The sequence below is a fragment of the Schistocerca serialis genome, chromosome 4, assembly GCF_023864345.2.
Source record: "Schistocerca serialis cubense isolate TAMUIC-IGC-003099 chromosome 4, iqSchSeri2.2, whole genome shotgun sequence".
Taxonomy (NCBI): domain Eukaryota; kingdom Metazoa; phylum Arthropoda; class Insecta; order Orthoptera; family Acrididae; genus Schistocerca; species Schistocerca serialis.
In genome coordinates this window covers 261,176,577-261,200,512 of record NC_064641.1, presented here as the reverse complement: position 1 = coordinate 261,200,512, position 23,936 = coordinate 261,176,577, and the positions used below count along the sequence as shown (strand labels likewise).

The 23,936-nt window shown below is 43.9% G+C and overlaps 1 protein-coding gene across 8 annotated transcripts in view; it reads left to right on the top strand.

Annotated features, from left to right (window-relative positions):
• Window positions 1–23,936, top strand: part of LOC126473750 (probable phospholipid-transporting ATPase IA) — a 614,987-nt gene that overhangs the window by 249,776 nt on the left and 341,275 nt on the right. For 7 of the 8 annotated variants that reach the window (XR_007586523.1, XR_007586525.1, XR_007586524.1 and 4 more), the window contains exon 1: window positions 9,750–9,951. The exons of the other annotated variant lie outside the window; for it this stretch is intronic. Coding sequence is in view for 4 of the 7 variants with exons in the window: in XM_050101005.1 (XP_049956962.1) it covers window positions 9,855–9,951 (97 nt within the window). In the remaining 3 variants the exon portion in view is untranslated. Of the gene's footprint in view, window positions 1–9,749; window positions 9,952–23,936 lie in introns of those variants that run through there. 8 annotated transcript variants of the gene reach the window in all.

Genomic DNA, 23,936 nt, shown 5'->3' with positions numbered 1-23,936 from the left:
TTAAACTGATATGAACGCAGACCTAGCTTGTATCGAAAGCATCTTCTATTTGCAGAGGAAGTTGTTGTGTTCGCTTCGGATCCAAAAAAACTACAGAAAGGATGAAAGATCTGAACAGAGTAAGTATGACACACCTGAAAGTTACTTTCAGCGTGAACATTATAATGTAGGGGAGAGTGTTGTTTTTAGAGGGGAGTGTACCTAGGGCACATGGAGTTTCCTGGACGTTGTTTCAATCTAGTGTCCGACTTTAGAGTCACATAAAGGAACGCGCACTGGAGACGCCATGAGTAGTTCCCGCATCTTATGCTGCAATATACTGAAGCTGCTTTGAGGATACTGTTAATTCTTCAGTTACAGAGTTTTACGCGAGTAAAATTCTGTATGTTTATAAAACTAATGCATATAGTGTGGAAGATTCAAATGGGTCTGAGCACTATGGGACTTAACTGCTGAGGTCATCAGTCCCCTAGAACTTAGAACTACTTAAACCTAACTAACCTAAGGACATCACACACATCCATGCCCGAGGCAGGATTCGAACCTGCGACCGTAGCGGTCTTGTGGTTCCAGACTGTAGCGCCTAGAACCGCTCGGCCACTCCGGCCGGCAGTGTGGAAGGTTAAGCCATACTTCGTCCATCGCGCAACACCTTGTAACTTGAAACGGATGGTCGTCTACCATGTAGCATGTGATATCTCCAAAAGAACTGAGTTTTTTTTAATCTCCTAACAATTTTCCTTGTATATGAAGTCCCAACATACTGACGGTGGACAGGATCAGCAACCTGGATTATTAAATCTTTATTTTCCTTCAATATCCGCCACAATTGCAATAACAGTCATTTCTTTGTGGTGACTCGTTTCGGACAATCACGTCAGTTTTCAAACCATGGCCTGCTAAAGACTTAACGTGTTAAGAAAGGCAAAAATTACAGTGTATTTTCATAATTTTACATACAAGTTTAACGTTACATAACGTATTAAAAAGTTTTACACAGCATAAATGTAAGCACAATCACGCAGTTCCCACCAATGTAGATGTGGGTAAGCAAATGCCAATTACTTATCACCAGTAATAATCACATAGAAATAAACTGGTAAACTTCGTATGAGCATATAGTGTTATTTCTTTCCAGTCGAACGCAGAAAACTGAAATGTTGCTCCATATTAATCGCCTCACAGCTTCGGTAGAGGTCGCTAGGAGAGATTTGAGATAGCCTCATACTAATTAAAACATTACTTGCACTTTTAGTCATGGAATCAGACTAATTTTAACAGCACAGATCTTCGTTACAACTGTTAAAATTAATTGCAATGATTTACTTTTTTTTTTTTTTTACACATACAATTGTGACACGTCATGCATTAAAATAAAAGTAAAGCAGCGCCACAATACGGCGTGCCCAAAACGAAGGCCTGTCAGTCATGAGCGACATAACAAGTTACAATTATAGTTTTTCTTTTTAAATTTTATTAAAACAATCTTAAGCATAAATTGTTAAGGCTGACACTCTTCAGTAATAACGTTCCATACGTTCAATAGCCGGTTGGTCATTGTGTTATACAGGGTAAATCAGAAGGTTGCGCACAGATTGATGGAGTTGATAGAGGAGTCAAAATACGCCTCTAGAATAGGAACTTTTGGCCTTATGAGTTAACTTGAGCTAGTGAAAGCGAGTGAGCGATAGTGACATGCAAACTGTTCCAAATGTGTACCACTTAACATGCACCGTCAGATGTGATGCTCCTAGGCGAAGGACCTGCACTCTTTTCTGTGCTAGTATGTAACGCAGACAATGCCACAGGAAGGAGAAATCCACCTGCGATTTTTTTTATTTGTAGGTGAATATGAAATGCTTCATATTCGTAACACCAGTTCCCAACGAAAAACCACTTCTGGCCGAGAGCCAAGGTACTCGCAGCGTCTGATGACGTTCGTCCGATGCGTGGTGCACGTAGTAGAGTGTGCCACAATTTTGGACGAAGATGGATTTGCAAACTAGTTCGTGGCGTACTCAATCACCCGATATTACACAGGATGATTCAAAAGATCGCGCACAAATTGATGGAGTTGATAACGGAGTCGAAATAAAACCTGTGTTGAATGTGGCAGTTAACATTTTGAACACCATCTGCTGTGTACAGCTTTGTTCAGTAAGCAGTTTATTATCTACGCTGAAGGTAAGGTGCATGGGCATTGATGGTTCTTGTTGTTGCTGACTCCAAAGCTTTCACTGGCCTAGGGTTACTTGTAAGACCATAAGTTCCTATTCCATAGTTGTTGCAGTTATTCTCCCCTATCACATCCTTCAATTTGTGTGAAACCTTTTGAGTCACCCTGTAAATCACATATATTTTTTAACTGCTCTTGAGAATCCTTGTTCTGTCAGCTGCAAAACCCGTAGTTATTGACAGAGATCACTTCACAGCATTCCAAAAAGAGATTTGACTTATTTCATCTACACGAGGTTCAAAGAGCCGACCTAAGAAACTGTGAGTGAATTTTCCTTGATTTGGAGCCTATAATAGACATTCTCGGCCTCACGAAGACAACAGGGGAGTTATCTAAGGTAGCAGTGGCGGCTCGGGTTTCGCAGGCCCGCGTTAACGACAGGAAGGTGGGTATTTTGCACAGCTGTCATTATAGCACTGGCATCAAACGGTGCCTTAGGCCAGGGTTGCCCACGGTGTGCAAAACTTCACGCCTACACAATGTTCTGCACACGTGTGGGTCGAGGCTCGAGGTGTCTCGGCTCTTCTCAGGACGTCTCGGCTTTGCTCGTTGCTCCTCGGTACGGCGCAACATTTCATTTAGCGGTGCGATGCGACACTTTCTTCCAGCATTTGGTGGGGCTTACCTAGGTCTGCACAGTCTTCTTCAGTTTGACAGAACTGTGAGGTAAAGCCTGTTTACTCTTCGCTGTTTGTTCTTGGAGTAAAAGAATATCGAAAGTCCAGTAGCTGTATGCGTAAAAAGAGGCACTCCAGGGATCTATCGTCGCAATCCTTTCAAAATGAATAGGAAGCGGAGAGGAGAAGAATGAAAACTCTCAATATCTGCTCATATTACGTAGATGCGTACTCAACAGGTACCGCAAGTTTCCTATGAAACGGTATTACAGCAGAGGTAATGTAAAGCTTTAGTTGATGATGAAGGAGTTAAAACTCATAACGTTGGACAACGATTTGTACAGGCTACTCTGTAAATCATGGTGCCTGTAATACGTGATGGAATTCACGTTGCAAAGCCTGCCGTTGTGGCCGAGCGATTCTAGGAGCTTCAGTCTGGAACCGCACGACCGCTACGGTCGCAGGTTCGAATCCTGCCTTGGGCATGGATGTGTGTGATGTCCTTTGGTTAGTTAGGTTTAAGTAGTTCTAAGTTCTAGGGGACTGATGACCTCAGATCTTAAGTCCCATAGTGCTCAGAGCCATTTGAACCATTTTTGAACCCGTTCCAATAACGTTATTTGCAAAAATTTGCAATGGAATTGAATATGCAGACTTTAAATATTATTACAAAGTACGTTGCTTAGGTCAAAGGATATGTCTGGAACATGTTTTCGATCTAAGGCCCACTACTGTTGAATTTATGAAAAAAAAGGAAAGCAAGAACAAAAATTACAAAATCCGGAATGGGTTACAGACCTCGCATTTTAAATAGAGTTGACTGCAGATTGCCTCAGAAAGACAGTGCAGGGTTTGAAGCAAGTTATTTCTGATTTCATGTCGAAAGTGGGTGCACTTAAAGAGAAAGTCGCATAGTAGAAGGGATAACTACCGACAAGGAACGCAGTCCATTTCCCTAAGCCAAGAAAACGAGAATTTTGAACAATCCATTGTGGCGTTGAAAGAATTACAGGTATAGCTTTCTATATGTTTGAGGACACTGCAAATCTTACATCTGTTTTTGAGTTGTTTTCGAGACCGTTTTCCGTTTCATTTGAAAGCGCCCTTGTGGATCTACAAATGGTAGTACCTGATCTGCACTCTAATTCCAGTTTAAAAGACAAATTCTGTTAAGTTAAAATTGTCCAATAGTTCTACATTGTTTTCCTCAGTAAGAGTTTTATGCCTCCATGATGCGGTTACATTTCACTGTTTCGATGAAGGTAAGTGTGTAAAGGCTTTTTTCGATTACGAAACCAAAAAAGTCACCACTAGATTGCACCCTGAGTGACGTAAATCTGCGAAACTGTCTGCGTCTGTCTGTATGCCGACAGTTTGATTGTATTATAATTTCAGTGCGCTAAATAAAATGAAATAATACTAAAAATTTACTTCCTTTGTGATCTGTGTTACTGAGAAATATGAAACAAAGCCACATTTCGCATGTGGCGCTTTCGCGGTTTTGCCGCCTTTCCCTCTTCCTGCTCAGGCAGCGTGGCGTGGGAGAGGCGGACCTGTGCGCTCAAGCAAGAGAAATTCCCACGCGTTCTCAAGTACCACATGCGAATTCTTGGCCGTCCCTGCCTTTGGAAGAGGACAAGACACACATGGCAGGCCAAGGTCATTCGTTGTCCGTAGTGTGAAGGAACCTTTCCAGTTGATCTACAAGTAATCGGGGGCATCTGATGCTCATGCCTGGAGTTATCCGCGATCCTTATTTTTAGAAAACAGATGTTCGTTTCCCTTTGTCGATCGCTGTGTTTATTGTTTCAACCCGACTGATTTAGTCTTCATGAATCCATCATGGACTCGGGAGAAGGGCTGATCAAACAATATGTAGAGCAAAAACTAAACAACATGCGTATTTCAATCACTTCTTATTTATTTTTCTTTAAGCTACCAGTTTCGGCACTTCATTGGTGCCGTCCCCAGGTCCCTAATGTACAATGAACAGATGTACCACAAAGCTTGTTGCAGTACAGCAGAAGCCACCAAATAATTTTGGATTCCATGAACTGTCAGCTGTTGTCTATCCGTTGGGCCACTCACTTCAGAAAAATATTCACGGAATTCAGATTTATTTCGTGGGTCCTCTTGTATCGCACCAAGCTTCGTGGTACATCCGTTCACTGTGCATAGGGGCCTGAGGATGGCAACAGCACCGAAATAGGTAGCTTAAAAAAAACTGATAGAAATACGGCTGTTGTTTAATTTTTGCTCTGCATAATCACCGGTTTAGGGCAGTGTCCCCTATCCTCAGATCTGTTTATATAGCTTTCTGTACTATGGCTTAATGGACAAGAAGACACGTCTTAAAAGATTTGTTTGTCAATCTAGGAAAACCCCTGAGCGGAACCTTTTGAGTCACCTTGCATTACAGAGAGCGACGCGAACTGGTCGGGTCTGTGTCCATCCGCTGCGTTGTCGGTCACGTTAGCAGGCCCATCTACGGCTGTTGGGCCGTGACGCGGCGGCGCGCACGCTGCATGCTAATTCGCAGAGCTTTAGGCCAGCGGCCGGCGAGTCGCTGCTGCACCCAGCGGTACGTTCGCTGCTGCTATTCTCAGGCCGATGACTCCATTGCGTCGTCCCAGCCACGTCTGCACAGACACGAGAATACCTATGAGCCAAACTCTGTTTCCCCAGCTGTTTCCCCTAGCTGCCAGGTTAAAATTATGTGTCGTACAACAGCGCTTACTGCTACAGAGTTCCCCCGCAAAGTACGTGATTACTCTGCTGTGCACAATAAAGTTCCTGGCAGAGAGTCCAATGAACCGCCTTCAAGTGCGAGCCCTGATATCTCTTATTTTATCGTGATGATCAATCCTCCCTGTGTAGGTGGGTGCCAACAGAATGTTTTCGCAATCGGAGGGAATATCCTGTCGCAACGAAAAACGCCTTTGTTTTAATGATTGCCATTCCAATTCAGGTATCATGTCTGTGGCACTATCTCCCCTATTTCGCGATAATACAAAACGAGCTGCCCTTCTTTGTATTTTTTCAATGTCATCCGTCAATCCCAACTGATGTGGATCCCACACCGCACAGCAGTACTCCAGAATAGGGCGGACAAGCGTAGTAGACCTGTTGCACATTCTGAAGCCTTCTGCCAATGAATCGCAATTTGGTTTGCATACATACATTCCAAACAAGCGCTGAGCCAAATAGGCGGCAGGGCAAGGGGACGGGGGAACGGGGTCAGAACTCCCTAAAAGCGTTTACATTTTTTAGAAATTTTAAACATCTGATTGGCTGTGATACAGCAACCATACGCTATTTAATCCCAGGGCGTATATACAGCCACTTCAGTTGCACAAATTTTTTTGCCAATGGCCACCGTTTCGATTGCTCTAGGACAATCTTCATCAGAATAGAAAGTTACATGGAATACATGTAATCACACCACGGTCTAAAACTTAATTTATTAATTTCCGAGTGTTCTAGATAAATTTAGAAATAGAAATAAGTTTAAGAGACTAGTCAGGAAGAATCAATGCGCAAATAAGTGGCACACGAGGTACTGAGGAATGACGAGACATTTTTGAGGTTCTCTGAAGCTATAGACACCGCGATTATGAAGAGCTCAGTAGGTACTGCAGTTGAAGAGGATTGGACATCTATAAAAAGGGCAATCACAAAATCTGGAAAGAGGAACATAGGTACAAGGAACGTAACTGCGAATAAACCGAACGAAATATCGATCGACGAAAGAAGAAAGTACCAATATTTTCAGTGAAATTTAGGCATACAGAAATACAAGTCACTTAGGTATGAAATAAGCAGGAAGTGCAGGGGAGCTAGGACTAAATGGCTGCGTGAAAAATGAGCAGAAATCGAAAAAGAAATGGCTGTCGAAGGGACTGACTCAGTATGCTAAAAAGTTAAAACAGCCATCAGTGAAATTAGAAGCAAGAGCGGTAACAGTATGAGTGCAAATGGCAATTCCACTGTTAGATGCGGAGGAGAGAGCGGATAGGTGGGAAGACTTCATTGAAGACGTCTATGAAGGGGAAGATTTTTCTGGTGTGAATCAAGAATAAGCTGGCGTCAATTTAGAAGAGATAGGTGATCCAATATTAGAATCAGAATTTACAAGAGCTTTAGAAGACTTCAGATCAAATAAGGCAGAAGGGATACATAAAATTCCATCGAAATTTCTAAAATCATTGGAGGAAGTTGCAACAAAACAGCTACCCACGTTGGTGCGTCGAATGTATGAGTCTGAAGATGTACCATCAGACTTTCAGAAAAATATCATCCATCAATTCCGAAGATAGCATCAGCCGACAAGTGCGAGAATTATCGTATGCACTGTAAATGCGTATCGACCCGAAACTAGTCATCCAATGAAAAATAAAATATTTGCAACTTGGACTGCTTTTTCATTCTTTTGATTAACAGAAGTTGCAGACCCAAGCTACTCCAGCATGCTGGAAGTTCGTGTTACGTGCAGGTGCACTATGTGGACACCTGGCTGAAAATGACTTACATGTTCATGGTACCTTCCATCGGTAATGCTGGAATTCAGTATGGTGTTGGCCCACCATTAGCCTTTATGACAGCTTCCACTCTCGCAGGCATACATTCAATCAGGTGCTGGAAGGTTTTTTGGGGAATGGTAGCCCATTCTTCACGGAGCGCTGCACTGAGGAGAGGTTTCGATGTCGGTGGTGCGGCCTGGCACGAAGTCGGCGTTCCAAAACATCCCAAAGGTGTCCTATAGGATTTAGGTCAGGACACTGTGCAGGCCAGTCCATTACAGGGATGTTATTGTCGTGTAACCACTCCGCCACAGGTCGTGCATTATGAACAGGTGCTCAATCGTGTTGAAAGATGCAGACGCCATCCCCGTATTGCTCTTCGACAGTGGGAAGCAAGAAGGTGCTTAAAACATTAATGTAGGCCTGTGCTGTGATAGCACCACGCAAAACAACAAGGGGTGCTAGCCCCCTCCACGAAAAACACGACAATAGCATAATACCACAACCTCCGAATTTTACTATTGGCACTAGACACGCTGGCAGATGACGTTCACCGGGCATTCGCCACACCCACACCCTGCCATCGGATCGCCACATTGTGTACCGTGATTAGTCACTCCACACCGTTTTTCCACTGTTCAGTCGTCCAATGTTTACACTCCTTACACCAAGCGAGGCGTCGTTTGCCTGGCGTGATGTGTGGCTTATGAGTTGCCGCTCGACCATGAAATCCAAGGTTTCTAACCTGCAGCCTAATTGTCGTAGTACTTGCAGTAGATCCTGATGCAGTTTGGAATTCCAGTGTCATGGTCTGGATAGATGTCTGCCGATTACACATTACAAACCTCTTCAAATGTCGGCGGTCTCTGTCAGTCAAGAGACGAGGTCGGCCTGTACGCTTTTGTGCTGTACGTGTCCCTTCACGTTTCGACTTCACTATCACATCGGAAACAGTGGACCTAGAGATGTTTAGGAGTGTGGAAATCTCGCGTACAGACGTATGACACAAGTGACACCTAATCACCTGACCACGTTCGAAGTCCGTGAGTTCCGCGGAGCGCCCCATTCTGCTCTCTCACGATGTCTAATGTCAGGTCGCTGATATGGACTATCTAATATTAAAACGTATATTTTTGGTTGTCTGGGTACTTTTGATCGCATAGTGTATATACATTTTAAAAACACATCGCAGAATGGTGAAATTATTCTAAGAAAAAAGCACTTTCACTTAAAATCTGAGGGATCTGCACTGGAAGAGAAGTATTTTGGGAGGAGAGAGTACGTTCCGTAGGGTTTAGGGGTAAGGGTACAGAAGATAGGAGACTGTTTGGTAGGAAAACAATGGAAATGAAGGTAGATGTTGGGGTTGATTATGGGAAGACAAGGTGGGAAAGACAAAGATGTGGAGGATTTTGGTGTATGGGTAGAGTGGCTGTAACCAGAAGAAAGGGTTGGGGATGGATGGAGTGGAAAAGAGAGAAGGAGCCCTGATGTGGAGTGGGACAAGTAGGGAAGAGTTCGTGAGACGGATAAATATCGGAGAGGATCTCGTTGTCTGGGAGAGGGAGCTGGTTGAAGTTAAATTGGGATAGGATATGGAGTATGTTTAAGGGTAAAGATGGAGGGGCCGTCTTTGTAAAGGCAGCATGCCAGGGATAGTGATCAGAGGGGAGACAATGGGATTATTGGAATCTAGTTTGCGGATTGCAGAGGAGACGCAAAGGTTTTCGATTTGATAAGGGGGGGGGGGGGGGTGGGAATTTGATGAGATGATAGAGGATCTATATAGGAGAAGATGAAGGGATGCGGAAGGCGAGACGGAGTTCATGGCGTTGGAGGATTTGAGGGGACTTATAAACGAAAGGTTTATAGGTCCACGTAACTTTTGCGTTGCAGTGGATGGTTCATTTCAGAGTTTTGTAGGTGTGGAGAATAGTGGAGGGGTGTAATCCCGAAATTCTACCAGACAGTAATTCTAGTTAGACTGTTGCGTGATCCGGTCGTATCAGGGGCATTTTTTGGTATGCCGAGGGGATGAAAAATAGAAATATAGAAGTCTTCTCTTCACGTCTCTTTTGTTCGAGAAGGAAGAGCGGTATTTTCACAGAGTCGTCTGGAGGAGAGGACTCGTAACCATGCTAGAAGAGTATGAGGATCTTAAAGGTTGATAAAGCTATAAAAATGTAAATGGAGAATTCCCAGTAGTGCAGAGGATCTGTACGGCTTTGCCACCACCTCGTCGTTCTCCGTTTGCTCGCTAGATAGCGTACAGGCGCACACAGGAACCCCCAGACGTTAGCGCCTCTGGCGGCAACTGGCTGCAACTCGCAGCGCAGCCGAAATACTAGTGCCATCTGTAGTCAGTTGTCACGTGCTGGCTCGGTGCCCGTCGCAACGCTACGCTACAAAAGCGTAAAGTCGCATGAGTTTTAGCGTGCGCTAGGTGCGTGTGACGCCACCCGGTGCGTGCGAGCTGCAGCAATGTGCGATTGGCGACGGCTGCCGCCGACGCTGCTGCGAATCTGCAGCCGGGGCGGCCGCTGGTGGAGACAGACGTTCCGGCCGACGCCGCTCACGGGTTCGTATTCACCCAGAGTCCAGTACGCCGCTGGAGGCGTTGTGTTGATGCGCCGTCACTGTGACTTATATCGACGCCGGAACCGGTTTGACCTCTGCATGCGAAACGGAGCTTATTAGTGCGCGTTATGTAACGGCATCACTGTCACAGGATGTGCATCGCAAGTCGCAAACAGTTTGCAGTTTTATCCTGCTCGTATTATTTAAGAGATAAAATATATTAATTGTTGCGATTTGTTTCGAACTTGTCATTCAGCGCGCCTTTCTTGTTCGGTGGAGGCCACTGCTGCATCCGTGCTTTCATTCCTCTTCTGGATGTCACTATGCTTCCACCGAACATTTCGTGAATTTTGCAGTGTTTAATATTTGGGTGACACCGGGTGTAATACACTACGGACATTTCACTTTGTCACCTGTTCATAGCCCGGCGGAGGACGCTCAAATCTGTTTCAGACACACATTTTCCTCCAGACAAGAACTGCAACTTAAAAACTGACCTGAGTAACATGTGACAAATCACAGAACAACCCACCTACCGTACCGTGAATCTGTGTGGAATATGAGATATCGTTTACTCTCGTGATATGCTTAAATTCGCTTCCTCGCTGCACTTTTACGGTTTCAATTAGCGATGAAGGGACATACGAAAATACAAATGAAAATCGCAGTGTAAAAGGTCAGAGAGTATCTTAGCACAGTATTCGCTGCTGCTTCATTCCTTCTGAAATGTTAAAATTACTGAATGAGTGAGCAGTGTAATGTCCGTCAACATGACCTGGGCCAAAAGGTTTTCCCTTTGGTAGCACCGGAAGTATCGACGTAGCCCTCTATAGCGTCCTACTTTTGCACAAAAGAAAAGAGCTTTTGAATAATGATGAAGGACTGTGCCGGCGCTTTTTAAGCGTTCGAGAGGTATTTACCTCAGTCGGTAAAAACGGAACCCTTATAGAATGACTCTGCTGTCCATCTCTCTGCCTGTCCGTCCGACTTTTAAACGTCCTTTTCCTCAAGAACGGGTAGATGTATGAAGTCCAAATTTATGTTACATGCTATGGCCTATGCTCCTTTGGCGCTATAACAAACGTCAGATTCTGAGTCAACGCAGTCAAAAAATACGGACATTTATATCACGTATTTTGATACTTGTCTAGAAATTCGGCAAATTTCACTGTCCAAGCAAAGGAAAAAATCCAAAAATTGTAAATTATTTAATTGCGTTACACAAAAAATTGTTATTTGTTATGAGACTCTCTCTCTCTCTCTCTCTCTCCCCCCCTCCGCCTGTCAAGACCCCTTTTTCTCGGAAATAGGTTGACGTATCAATTCGAAATTTATGTCACATACTGAGGTCTACGGTCCTCTGGTGCTATAAGAAAGTTAAGCTTCTAAATCAATGTACTCGAAAGCTACGGCCATTTATGTTACATATTTTGATATTCGCAAATTCTCTCTTCAAGATCTATTGGGTACTTCCGGTTGGTATAGAATCATGGAATTCAGCAAGAAACAACGTTTCACAGAACAGGTAAAGGGGAAAAAGTCCGAAAATTGTTGATTTGTAATTGTATCACACGAAAAATAATTCTTTTGTCATTTGGTCTCCAACTTGAAACTGAAACTTTCTCGGTAGCCCTGGAGTCCTTGAGACCGATATATTGCCAGTATCAATGTTGATAACAGCCAAAAATCGTAGAGGTTCTGCATTACCGGAATGGATGGTCTGTCTACGTACGTAACTTGAGTCCGTAGGAACCCTCAGTACGGGAGTCCTGCTCGCACCTGACAAATTTTTACGATGCGTGGTACTTGTAGCGTCCACAGCGAGAACTGTTTGCGGGCTGATCTTTCCTCGTAGGCATACTTTTTGCTGTAACGTGTAGGATCTGTATTGCTGTTGCGTGGCGATATTTTCTCACTGCGACTAAAGTCACTGAAGAAAAAAAAATACAGTAAAACATTGCACGTAGTTATTATGCGACATGTAAACTTGTGTAACACTTGTAACCTTCACGTGTTTACCTTAGTTGTACTATTCCTACATTCAGCGAACCGCAATGAATCTAGTTGAGTTGGCAAGATACCAACATCCGCCCTTCTGGAATCAATATCAGAAGAAACAGACGCGCGAAGTAGCACGGGACAAACGGCAATGTTACTGGATTCGGTCACTTTGCCCATGCAGAGCTGCATTTATAACGAGCGTCTCGTAAAGGTAACCATTCAATGCCTCAAAAACTAAGTAGCATCAGGACCTCGAGAGAGACAAATGTTGGTGTCGAGCTTTTATCGTAAACCATAAATTTTAATAATCTGCTGCACATCTTTCACGCTATTCACACGTGAATTATGCTTTAGAAAGCAGACTACTCGATGGATAAATGCGCTTGTTTGATTTGCTTAGCGCAAGTGAACATTGTGCAGAATCCATTTCCAAAAACTTGATATTTTCATAGCTATTTCAAAATGTATTCATTATTATCCTTTTTCATTATCTATCTTTCCTCTTTCTCGAAATATAACGAAAAACATGAATACAGTACCACAAACAAATTCTACAGAGACTGCGGAGGGTTAGTACAGAAATGAGTCATATTTGAGTACACATGAATTCAAGAACCTGCCGCGTATATAAAGTGCTGATGTTTAAGACAATTAAAATAATTTTTTGTTGGACAACACCGTCTCTCCAATGAAGAGTAGCTTCACAGAAAATCTTAAACGTAACGTCTGAAATTATTTTATAGTTAGAATTAGCACTATAATTCTATAGTCTTTCATAACCTTAAGCCATTTCGTTGTACTGCACTTAAAATAAATTAAATGTATGTCTTTGATTTCTTTCCACATCCCAAAGACCACACTCCGCAGAATCCATGGACTACGACTAATATTAAGTAATGCGATGTTGTACAACGAGCATGTAAGGACTGTAGTGGAGAAGGCGAATGGTCGACTTAGGTTTTTTGGGAGAGTTTTAGGAAAACATGGTAAAGGAGACAGCATGTAGAACACTAGTGTGACTCATTCTTGAGCACTGCTCTAGCGTTTGGGATCCCCACCAGGTCAGATTAAAGAAAGACGTATAAGCAGTTCAGAAGCGGCCTGCTAGAAGTGCTACTGGTAAGTTTGAACAACACGCAGATTCCATGGAGATGCTTCGGGAATTCAAATGAGAATCACTGGAGGAATGTCGAATTACCTTCCGAAGAGCATTATTGAGAAAATTTAGAGTACTGGCATTTGAGGCTGACTGCAGAACGATTCTACTGCCGCCAGCGTACATTTCGTGTAAGGATAACGAAGGTAAGGTCAAGGAGATTAAGGCTTATACGGTGGCATATGGACAGTTGTTCTTTCCTCACCCTGTTTGAGAGTAGAACAAAAAAGGAAATGACTATTAATGGTACAGTTCACCCTCCGCCATGCACCATACGGTAGCTTGCACAGTGTGCATGTAGTTGCAAAAGGTAAAAGTCCGCTAGGCAGGCCATTCGGGTCTGACCGACCGCCGTGTCATCCTCTGCCAATGGTGTCATGGGTTTGGTATGGAACGACACGCGGTCTGTGCGCCGCTCTCCCGATCGTTGTCGGGTTCTCGACGTTGATCTGCCAAATACATTCTCAGTTGGCCTCAAGAGGCTGAGTCCACCCCATACCAGTCCTCTCACCACAGAAAAATCCCTGGCAATACCGGGAATGGAACCCAGGTCCTTTGCTTGGCAGTCAACCACGCTGATCAGTCATGCGGATATAGTAGTAAAGACATAATAATTTATAATGCCATGTTTGTTGCTGACATTTTACTGTGGTGACAGCGAAAACGGAGTAAGCGATAAACTGTTTTCCTTTCCTCATTTTGTGGGGGCTGTCAGTGAGAGAAAGTCTCGTAAAGTTTTGAAACAATACTGTAAGTAAAGTTTTCTTCTGCAAGTCACTACATACCCTCATTCTCAGATACTGGATGAAACTTGGTGAACTGCACGACATGAGCTACACTGTCTCAAGTGATTCAGCTGCCCCTACGGATATTGTTTTATGCAACCCGAAATTTTATATGTGGCCTCCAAAAGTCAACTGCGAAATTTTCATTTTCTCTCGTTTGCTACTCGTAGACTATTAGTCCTACAGAACAAAATGAACAGAACCTTTTTGTAGAATTGTAATGTAATTCAATTTTTACTGGGATACATTTTCGCTGGTGCCACAGTCTTCGATATATTCATGAAAAACGTACTATAATGACCTTCAAATGTACTCATCGCTGACGTGAGCATTTCTAGTATATTGGTAGTGGCACTTCCTCCTGCCACTGTGCAAAAACTTCCAACTACACGAACTGTTCCGATATTCGACCTTTTTTGGTCTCTATTGAGTCGCCTATTTCATTAACATTATTAATTTAAACATTCCCGTGAAGGTAAAAAAGAAAAGCTACTTTAGTAAGCGTTACGCTAAAACTAATTATGTTGACAATTCGATCAAATCTTAACCCTTAGCGCAGTAGTTTCATAGTCAGAAGCCTTACGAGTACGACATTGTAATTATTTTATGCTGTTAAAATTCACAATAATTTACACCAACATCGCTTTTACACATTGTAAGTGCTCCACTTAGTCGGTGGTGTAATGAGACCAGTCAATAGAGGCCGGAAATAACTCGCCCAGTCGTAAACGTTTGTGCGGTGGTAGGAGCGAGTACCAAGAACCGCATACTAGAAATACTGACTGATGGGGGCTGAGTGTAGGAGTGGGAATGATTTTGAAGGTCACTTTTATACGTTTTTCTTGGATAGGAAAAAATCGAAAACTACGGCGTCTAGCGAAAACGTATCCTCCTTTCTGTATCGCCAATAGTTTGCGCCTGACGCGCAAGAGAATATAAAAATCTCGCGCGCCGTCTTTGGAGGCTACATATAACATTGCGTGTTGCATCAAACGACATCGGTAGGGGCAGCTGGTTCACTCTATATGCACAGATTCTAACTTATCTAACTGTGTTAAACTTTTAGCATGAAATTATTCCACTTAATGGGTACATTCTGGTAGCATTTACACTTTAAGTTTGGCCGCTGTATGAAGTATAGAAAATCAAATTTTTGTTGCCACTGGAAGCTTTTCGATAGGCAACCTGAAACTGGGACTGGGTACCATGAACTGAGCTAGCTATTCAGTAATATAGATCATGTAGTCTACGTTAGTTTTTTGTTCACATACATTTCATTGCCTGTCCCGAAAGGAGAAGAGGGCTGTTCCAGTAATGACTTTCCATCCAAATACCACAGGAGCTGTGAGTGATACCCCAGCTAGAACTATTTGGGAGGCGATTACCAGTCCAAGAATTTGGCTTACAACCAAGGAAAACCTCCCGAAAAGCTAGGTCAGAACCGGGGGCAGAAATATCCACGTCATAGCTTGTTGACGGCTGTACCCGTCATTCTGGCGCAATACTCAGGACTGCTGTTGCTGGTGTACCTATCATTGCTAAGTTAATGACAACGTAAAAGCAAAGTAGAACTGTTATTGCAATAACACCTTTTTTACATTTTTCTACATGACCTATTATTTTGGACTGACATAAAATACAAATAAAAGGAAAAAAGAATTTTAAAAAAATTTATTTTTTAATCTCATCAGTTCATTATATAACAATCCATATAGTAAAATTTTATACAATTAAATCATATCTCAGATTAGAAACAGTCTGGGTCGCAAACTTATTTATTTCAATAACGCATTCCACGCCTTTGAGGCATCATCTGACTGTTTATAAATCAATACATTAAGAACAAAGTGGAGGGAAGGGCAAGGTCCTTCTACAACTACGCTGATAAGTGAACTGAAATATATACTAGAACTTACAAGATAGACAGATAACGCCTCAGAAGGGTGGAACGCGTTATTGAAATAAATAAGTTCGCAACCTAGACTGGTATTCAATCTGAAACAACTCCAAACGGTTGTTGTACCAAACGGTAAGAATGGAATGGAATGAATCAAATAATAAGCCTGAAACGCTATATTACAGGCTTTTAATTCAAAAACTGCACTTAAATACTATTTTTGTGATGTTGTTGCTTGCTGTTGGTGTGAACTTCAGTCCAGCCCGAGAACTGGTTTGAAGCATCTCTCCACGCTGTGCTGCCCTGTGCAAGCCTCTTCATCTTCCAGTAACTACTGCAACCCACGTCCATTTGAACCTGCCTACTGTATTTATCTCTCCACCTCACTTTTAAATCCCACCCAACCACCCACCCACCTACACACACACACACACACACACACACACACACACATCCCCCCAATACTAAACTGACCGATGTTCAAGTTATGCCACAAATTTCTTTCCTCACCATTTCTAATTAGAAGCTCATTATTTAAGCGATCTACCCTTCTAATCTTCAGCATTCTTCTGTAGCATCACTTTTCGAATGCCTCTATTTTCCTCTTGTACGAACTGATTATTGTCCACGTTTTACTTCTGTACAATGCTACACTCCAGACGAATGCCTTCAGAAAAGATTTGCTAACATTTAAATTTACATTAGGTGTTAACAAATTTCTGTTCTTCAGAATCGTCATTGCCAATCTACATTTTATGCCCTCTCTACATCAGCCATCCGCAGTTAATTTGCTGCCCAAATATCAAAATTCGTCTGCTACTTTTAGTGCCTCATTTCCTAATCCATTTCCCTCAATATCACCTGATTAAATTCGACTGCATTCTATTAATCTAGTTTTGCTTTTGTTGATGTTCGTCTTAAATCCTCCTTTCAAGACTATGTCCATTCCATTCAAGTTCACTTCCATAATTGCAATGTCATCTGTAAATCTTATAGCTTTTACTTCTTCTTCTTGAACATTAATTCCTTCTCCAAATTTTTCTTTGTTTTCCTTTACTGGTTGCTCAGTTTACCGATTGAATAACATCGGGGATAGGCTACAACCCTGCCTCGCTCCCTTCTCAACCAGTGCTCTCCTTTCTGCCCCTCGATCCTTAATAACTGTCTTCTGGTTTCTGCACAAGTTTTATATGACCTTTTACTCTCTGTGTTTTATTCCTGCTAGATTCAGAAAGCATTCCAGTCAAGCTTTCTCTAAGCGTAAAAAAACTATAAACGTAGGTTTTCCTTTCACTAACGTATCTTCTAAGATAAGCATGGGGTCAGTACCGCGTCACGCATTCCAACGTTTATTTGGCTTAACTATAACAAAATTTCCCCTATATTGACCGCACCACGACTTCTGCCTGGGGATGTACACAGGCTAAATAGGGCCTTGTTGCTTTGTATACCTTCAATAGCCACTGTTAGACCTATTTGGCTTGGTCCTCTCACACTTCGGCAGTATTCTAGGATAGATGGCACGAGTTTATTCTAAGAAATCTGAAACTTCCCCTTTGAATGTAAAGAAAGACTGTGCTGGTAAACTTCTACTTCATTTGTTAATGAAACAGCTGAGTAAAACTGAACGTACTCAAGACAGTTTTCTCTGTACTTATTCTGATCATTTCTAAACTGACACACAATATTTTAGCGCAACGCAATCTGACTTTTAATAATCCCTACAAAAGAATAGCCCTGACTAACAGTAACCTATACCCTTCATGAATCACTTACCTCACAAAAATCTTCGTTCCTCGAACTAATGCAGTACAGCGAGCGCCAATACTGCCAGCTAAATAAAAGATTGTAACTACTAAAGGCACTAACTACTGATAGACATATAGTTAGCAAATGAAAGATTTTGATAGAGAACAAACAATGTATTTACCTTAATAGTGTTCAAAAGTCATTATATATAAATTCGTGACATCCATTTCGACAAATTTCATTTTTTCTGATGGACACACGTCCAGATCGTCCGCTCAAACTAACGTCTCAAAACTCTGGCATCTCTCTCCCGACATCCATCACTGCTGGCGGCTAACCTCGAACAGCCCAACGCTATGCGCTGTTCACACCCAACTGCCCAACACGACACCATCGAATATTCCAACAATGAGTCCACAGCGCAGTCAGTAATTTTAATAGAGAGCGCTACGTGGCGTCACCAACATAAAAATCTAAACAGCCTACTTACAAATCTCCTTTGTACTATAGACTGCATGACACCTGTAACCTTATATTATCATTCCACAGAACTGACAGATTCCAATTGTGAGTCATTGGTATAAAAGTGATCGAACATTTATACACCAGGTGCAGAACCTAAAGGTGAAAATAACTTTCGCATGATGTGTCACAGCTCTGTAAGGTAGCTCGATGAAACTTGTGCCGTACATAGAAAGAACTGCTACAGAGAAGTACCGCACGTAGCTAAAATAAATACGCAATGAGGCAAACACAAATGACACTGTAATTCAAAGATAATAATTACACTAAGTCATTACGATTTATGATTGTTCTCTGGACATTACAGTGGGCGGAACATGATTCTTAATAGGGTGTGCAGTCACCGCGGAGGCAGCGCACGCTCTGCAACGTGAACCCATGCTGGCTATGAGCTTGTTAAGGAGTTCTCGTGGTAGGGCGTTCCATTCCTCGACTAGCGGAGTTAACTCCTGGACGGTCGTTGGTGCACACTGACTTGCCGCAATACGTCTCCCCAAGCATCCCACACGTGCTCGGCGGTATTTGAGTCGGGGGAACGGACAGGCCAGTCCATTCACTGAATATCCTCTCGTTCCAAGAGCTGGTCACCTGCGCTGTCCGATGCGGTCCCTCTACATCATCCACAAAAATAATGTCTGGGCGGAGTGCACCTATGAGAAGATGCAGTTGGGGAGGGAATACAGTGTCAGAAAAATGTTGACCGGTGAGTGTGCCGTATTCAAAGATCTAGAGGACCTGTCGCCCATCTAACATTATGTCCTCCCCCCTCCCCACACATAACACCTGGATCACCAAAACGATCATGTTCGACAATGTTCCTGAGTGCATTACGTATTCCAACCTCTCCCATATAATGGTACGTCCAGATCACTAAGACTGAATCTGCTCTCATCCGAGAAGAGCATGCGACCCGACACCTCGTTGGTCCCGTTTCTATGCCCTTGGCACCACCGCAGACGGTGCCGCAGACTTGCGAGTGTCAACGGAACACAACATACGGGTCGTCGGGCAAAGCACCACATGCAAGCAGTCACCGTGTCACTGTGGAGCGTGAGATTGCGTGCCTTCCATTCCAGTTAAACGCGGTCCCTTCTTCCCTGGTGCACAATGTAGTGGTCATTTGCTGCTGTAGTTGAGCGTGCCTGTGGTTCTCAACGCTCTCGGTGCACGTAAAATAATGCTGTGAGCAAGACCCGACTTCCTGGACTACAGTCGTCACACTTTGTCTTTTTTTCACGTTCCCAGTCATTGTTTCCCGTGTGATGTCATCCAGATGTGGTCTGCGGGATAGCTGTAATAAAAAAGCACCAGCACAGTGCACCGTAACTGCTCCCTGATTGACACACGCTGTCTTTTCCCATTCCTTCAGCTACCTCGTGTTGCAGAAACAGCTCCATATGGCGCTATAGTCCCGCCGACCTCAAGCTTTGTGATGCCTGTGGATGACTGGACCACCGGAAGACCTTTGGCAATATCCTTCCGACTAGAGACAGGACGTACATATTCTCTGTACATTAGTATGCTCTGCATTTGAACTATGTCGGCACGCGGGTTCTAGGTCAACATTGATATCGCGGTGCAACACCACCTACTGGTAAGATATGCCTGCGGCTTTCGTTGTTGCTAGAAATGAATCAGTGTAACTTGAGCAAATGTGCAGGATGCCTCGCAGACGTATGCGTGAACCGTCAAATCAGTGAGTCCGGAAGAGGGCGCATCATTGGCATGAGACAATATGATGCATCCGTCCGAGAACTTGCTGCTGGAGTCTGACGAGTTATCTCGGCAGTGCAACGGCTGTGTCCAGCCCGTAGAACACGAGAACAGGGGCCATGTCGTACCATCCTGACCACCCCCAGAGAAGATCGACAACTCATCCGAGTGGCATTGCAGGACAGGCGTCCTCCTCGGCTCTGGCGCATCAGTGGAACAGTGCAATACTTCGTACACTATCAGTGTACGGGTTATGTGCGCGTCGTCCACTCCTCCGCCTACCTTTGACGAACGTGCAGAAACGTGCTAGATGTAAATGGTGTAAGGAACGACGCCACTGGGAACAGGAATGCTATCAGATAGTGTTTTCGGACGAATGCAGATTCTGCTTGTTTGAAAATGAAGGCCGCATATTGGTTCGCCGCAGGCAAACGGGAACAGCATCACCTGACATGTCCTGTGAATATGAAAGTCCTATCTCTAGTCATTCTAGGTATTCTGTTTTTTTTCTGAACACGAGTCTTCTTGTCCTTCAGTTTTGAGGAGCAGTGAATACGAAGGACGTACAGTAAGTAATGCAACACTTTTTTTTCTAAAAGCAGACTCGTTTTATTCAGGATTCCAGAATACCATATTATTCCATACTCTTTTCGCTACAGGACTCTCTTTTTCAACAACATCTCTGTTCGATGGGACGACCTTGCGCCACCTTACTGGAAGGGCATGTACACCCGTCCGGTACCATTCTATTGGTGGGAGCCAATGTGTTGCTGCATGAATAACTTCCCCGTCATCCACATACTACTTCTCGAGGAGTACATCCTTCATTGGGCCAAGCTCTTTATGATCTTCTGTTAGGCAGCGAGGAAAATGGCTCTGAGGTCATCAGTCCCCTAGAACTTAGAACTACTTAAACGAAACCAACCTAAGTACATCACTCACATCCATGCCCGAGGCAGGATTCGAACCTGCGACCGTAGCGGTCGCGCAGTTCCTGACCGAAGCGCCTAGGACCGCTCGGCCACAACGGCGGCGGCACCGAGGAACCCAGCAGGCACACACTTTTGAGCATCCCAGCTGGTGGACGAGTTTGTCAGCACTACCAGCATAGACGTCCAGTTGTGCAGCGAAGGGTTTAATTGTGATCCGTCGATCACCTCGAATGAGAGTGTCCGCATGTTCCAGCACTGCGCGTGTGACAGCTGCGTGCGGCCGGGCGGCACGCGGGAAACCGCGAAGGTTCGTGCGACCTTATTGTGATTATGACAGCGCCTTGCTCATCTACTCACCGTGCTTTTGTTCACTGCCAGGTCTCCGTAGACATTCTACAAGCGCCTATGAATATCTGCGATGCTCTGCTTTTCTGCCAAAAGAAACTGACAACTGTCTTCTTGGAACGCACCTCCTTTACAGGCGCCATTTTGAAGGCTACAGCGCCGCCACGCATCGCAACTTCGTGGAACTGTAGGGGCTAAAGCGGGAATATTCCACGCTCTCCCACAACAAACTCCGCATTTTTTTCAACCTACACTGCGCGAAAAGAAAGTGTTGCATTACTTATTGAACGTCCCTCGTATATCGCGAAACGCAGTGGCTTGTAAACCGACGCTCATAGATTTCTGTCTCCGCCGAATGTTAGAATAAAGTAATGCAGGAAATGGCGTTCCAAAAAGCAGCCGATAGCAGGTCCACCGCCGCACGTTATGACCCATGGCGTCCTGCCGGTGTTATCACAGCGCCAGCTGTTCCTCGCACCCAGCTACAGCTTGCGCCGCGACGCCACAGCGAAATAGAGCGAGCGCATTCGTGTAACGGAGCTCCGCTGTTTCCCTAGCTGCTATCTATTTCAGGTCCGCGGCGATGCTGTCATCCTGTTGGCACGGCACGGTTCGTGGTGGCCGCTCCAAATCGCCCATTGCAATGCGCGTGGCGCGGGAGAAATTCCGCTATCTTGCCGTTTCCACTCGCAGCGGCCGATAGCTGCTTCCGTCTCTCGCAATGTCGATTCCTCAAATCAGGTGTGCTTCGCTCGTCGCGGGAACTAAAGCTTGTCTGTTGACCGGATACACTGAGGGGACAAAAGTCATCGGATACCTCCTAAATATCGTGTCGGACCCCCTTTTGCCCTGCGTAATGCAACAACTGCATATTGCGGGCTTTCGAATTAATAAAACTGAAATGATGTGTGATGTGGTGGCCCTCAACTACACACCCTATATTTTAAAAGTTTTGGCTGGTTTCGTTATCTAGGGGCTGGGATACGCAGTTGCCGCATTACAAGCCAAATACTGCAGAGTCTACAGTATACAATATGAATACACACATGAATCGAATGGTCGAAGATTCCTGTCATTCGGCAATTGCGAATTAATATAGAAATTGATAAATGAAAGATTGCAATTAAATAAAATCTGCAGGTACTATTTTAACGACTTTAAATGATAAGTACGATAGCAGAAGTACTTTTGAGGATGCCGTATGTTTCTGCAAAACACTTATTGGTGTCGATGATCCAGCAATTAAATAATATACAAGTTGAAAAACAGGGTAACAATAGATTCCTACTGCACGTAATTAGTTATGAACAACAACATAGCTAGCGAGATATTAACTTCTAAACGCACACTACGTCTTCACTGCAGAAGCCACGGAAATCACACAAGAGCACAAGTCGGCACTCCGAAACACTTCTATCTTCCGCGACCACGCGCAAATTGCTCCACTGTCCAAGTCTTTCCCGCGACTGTGCGTCCGTCGCGCCATACTATCCAAGACTCCATGTGTCCTGTGCGACTCTCTCTCGCGTCGCCCTGATCAGAACTCCGTCGTGTCCTCTCTGGAAACGATGGTCCTCCCCAACCTCCATACGTCTCTCTTAGTAACGAGCGCTGTGATTGGCTAGAGCGCTCCCTCCATGTCTCCAAGCCAACGTGCACTCACAAACATATTGAAACACATGCGAAATACTGGATTTACATTTAAATAACTTGAACTTAAAAAAATATTCTTACAGGTGGACCATAAACATGCTCTAACACACATTATTAAATACATAAACAAATTAAATAAATAATTATCAAAGGAATAGCAACAAAAGGTAGGCCAGTAGCCTAATGTCTCTGTGCTTTCTAAAACACAGTAAATATTTAACCAATTTCTTCATTAATACTATATATCGGATATATCCAAAGACACAGATGAATAAATATATTTATAAGCGTGCTGCGACCGTTTTTTCGTGTAACTGTGGAGTACTTATGGCCTGACGCGGTCGATAGTAATCTGCCACTTGGCCGCGTGGGATTAGCTGAGCGGTCTGAGGCGCTGCAGTCATGGATTGTGCGGCTGGTCCCGGCGGAAGTTCGAGTCCTCCCTCGGGCATGGGTGTGTGTGTTTGTCCTTAGGATAGTTTAGGTTAAGTAGTGTGTAAGCTTAGGGACTGATAACCTTAGCAGTTAACTCTCATAGGATTTCACACACAATTGAACATTTTTTGAATCTGCCACTTTGACCTCCAATAACTCATGTACTATGTAAGTTACATGCCTGTAATTCATGCCAATTTAGGTTTACACTGATAGCTTTCTAAAGACATGTAGATCGTCGAAATCGGATGAACCGTTTAAATTTTTGAAATTCCTGGCTGTGTGTTATTTGTATAATTTATAGTCAGATACTAAACTTTGAACTAATAAAGATATTGAAAATCTGATTACACCATCAGAATCGTCGTCCAAATAATGGTAATGTACATGTTTCTTTTTGAGGTATCATGATTGATCTGGCTACTATTAATTTCTATACGAACTGTGAAAAGTCTGCCATTAAGGTGTCACAAAGTCCGCCATCTTTGGAACTCCCAACGTATCTCCGTCATCGACATAGCGTCACAGCGGAATTCGCAGCCACGCAGCTGGACCATGTGCTGGAGCCACCCCTCTTGTCAGGCACCACGTGCCGAGCGGCCCGTGCGGCCACGCCAACTACGAACTTAGAATATTTCCAGGGCGCCTCAACTTACCCGTTACCTCAAAAGTCATTGGAAGCCCTCTGCAGAAATAATGAGCCACGCTGCCTCTATAGCCGTCCACAGTTACGAAAGTGTTGCCGGTGCAGGATTTTGTGCACGAACTGACCCCACAATTGTGTGTCATAAATGTTCG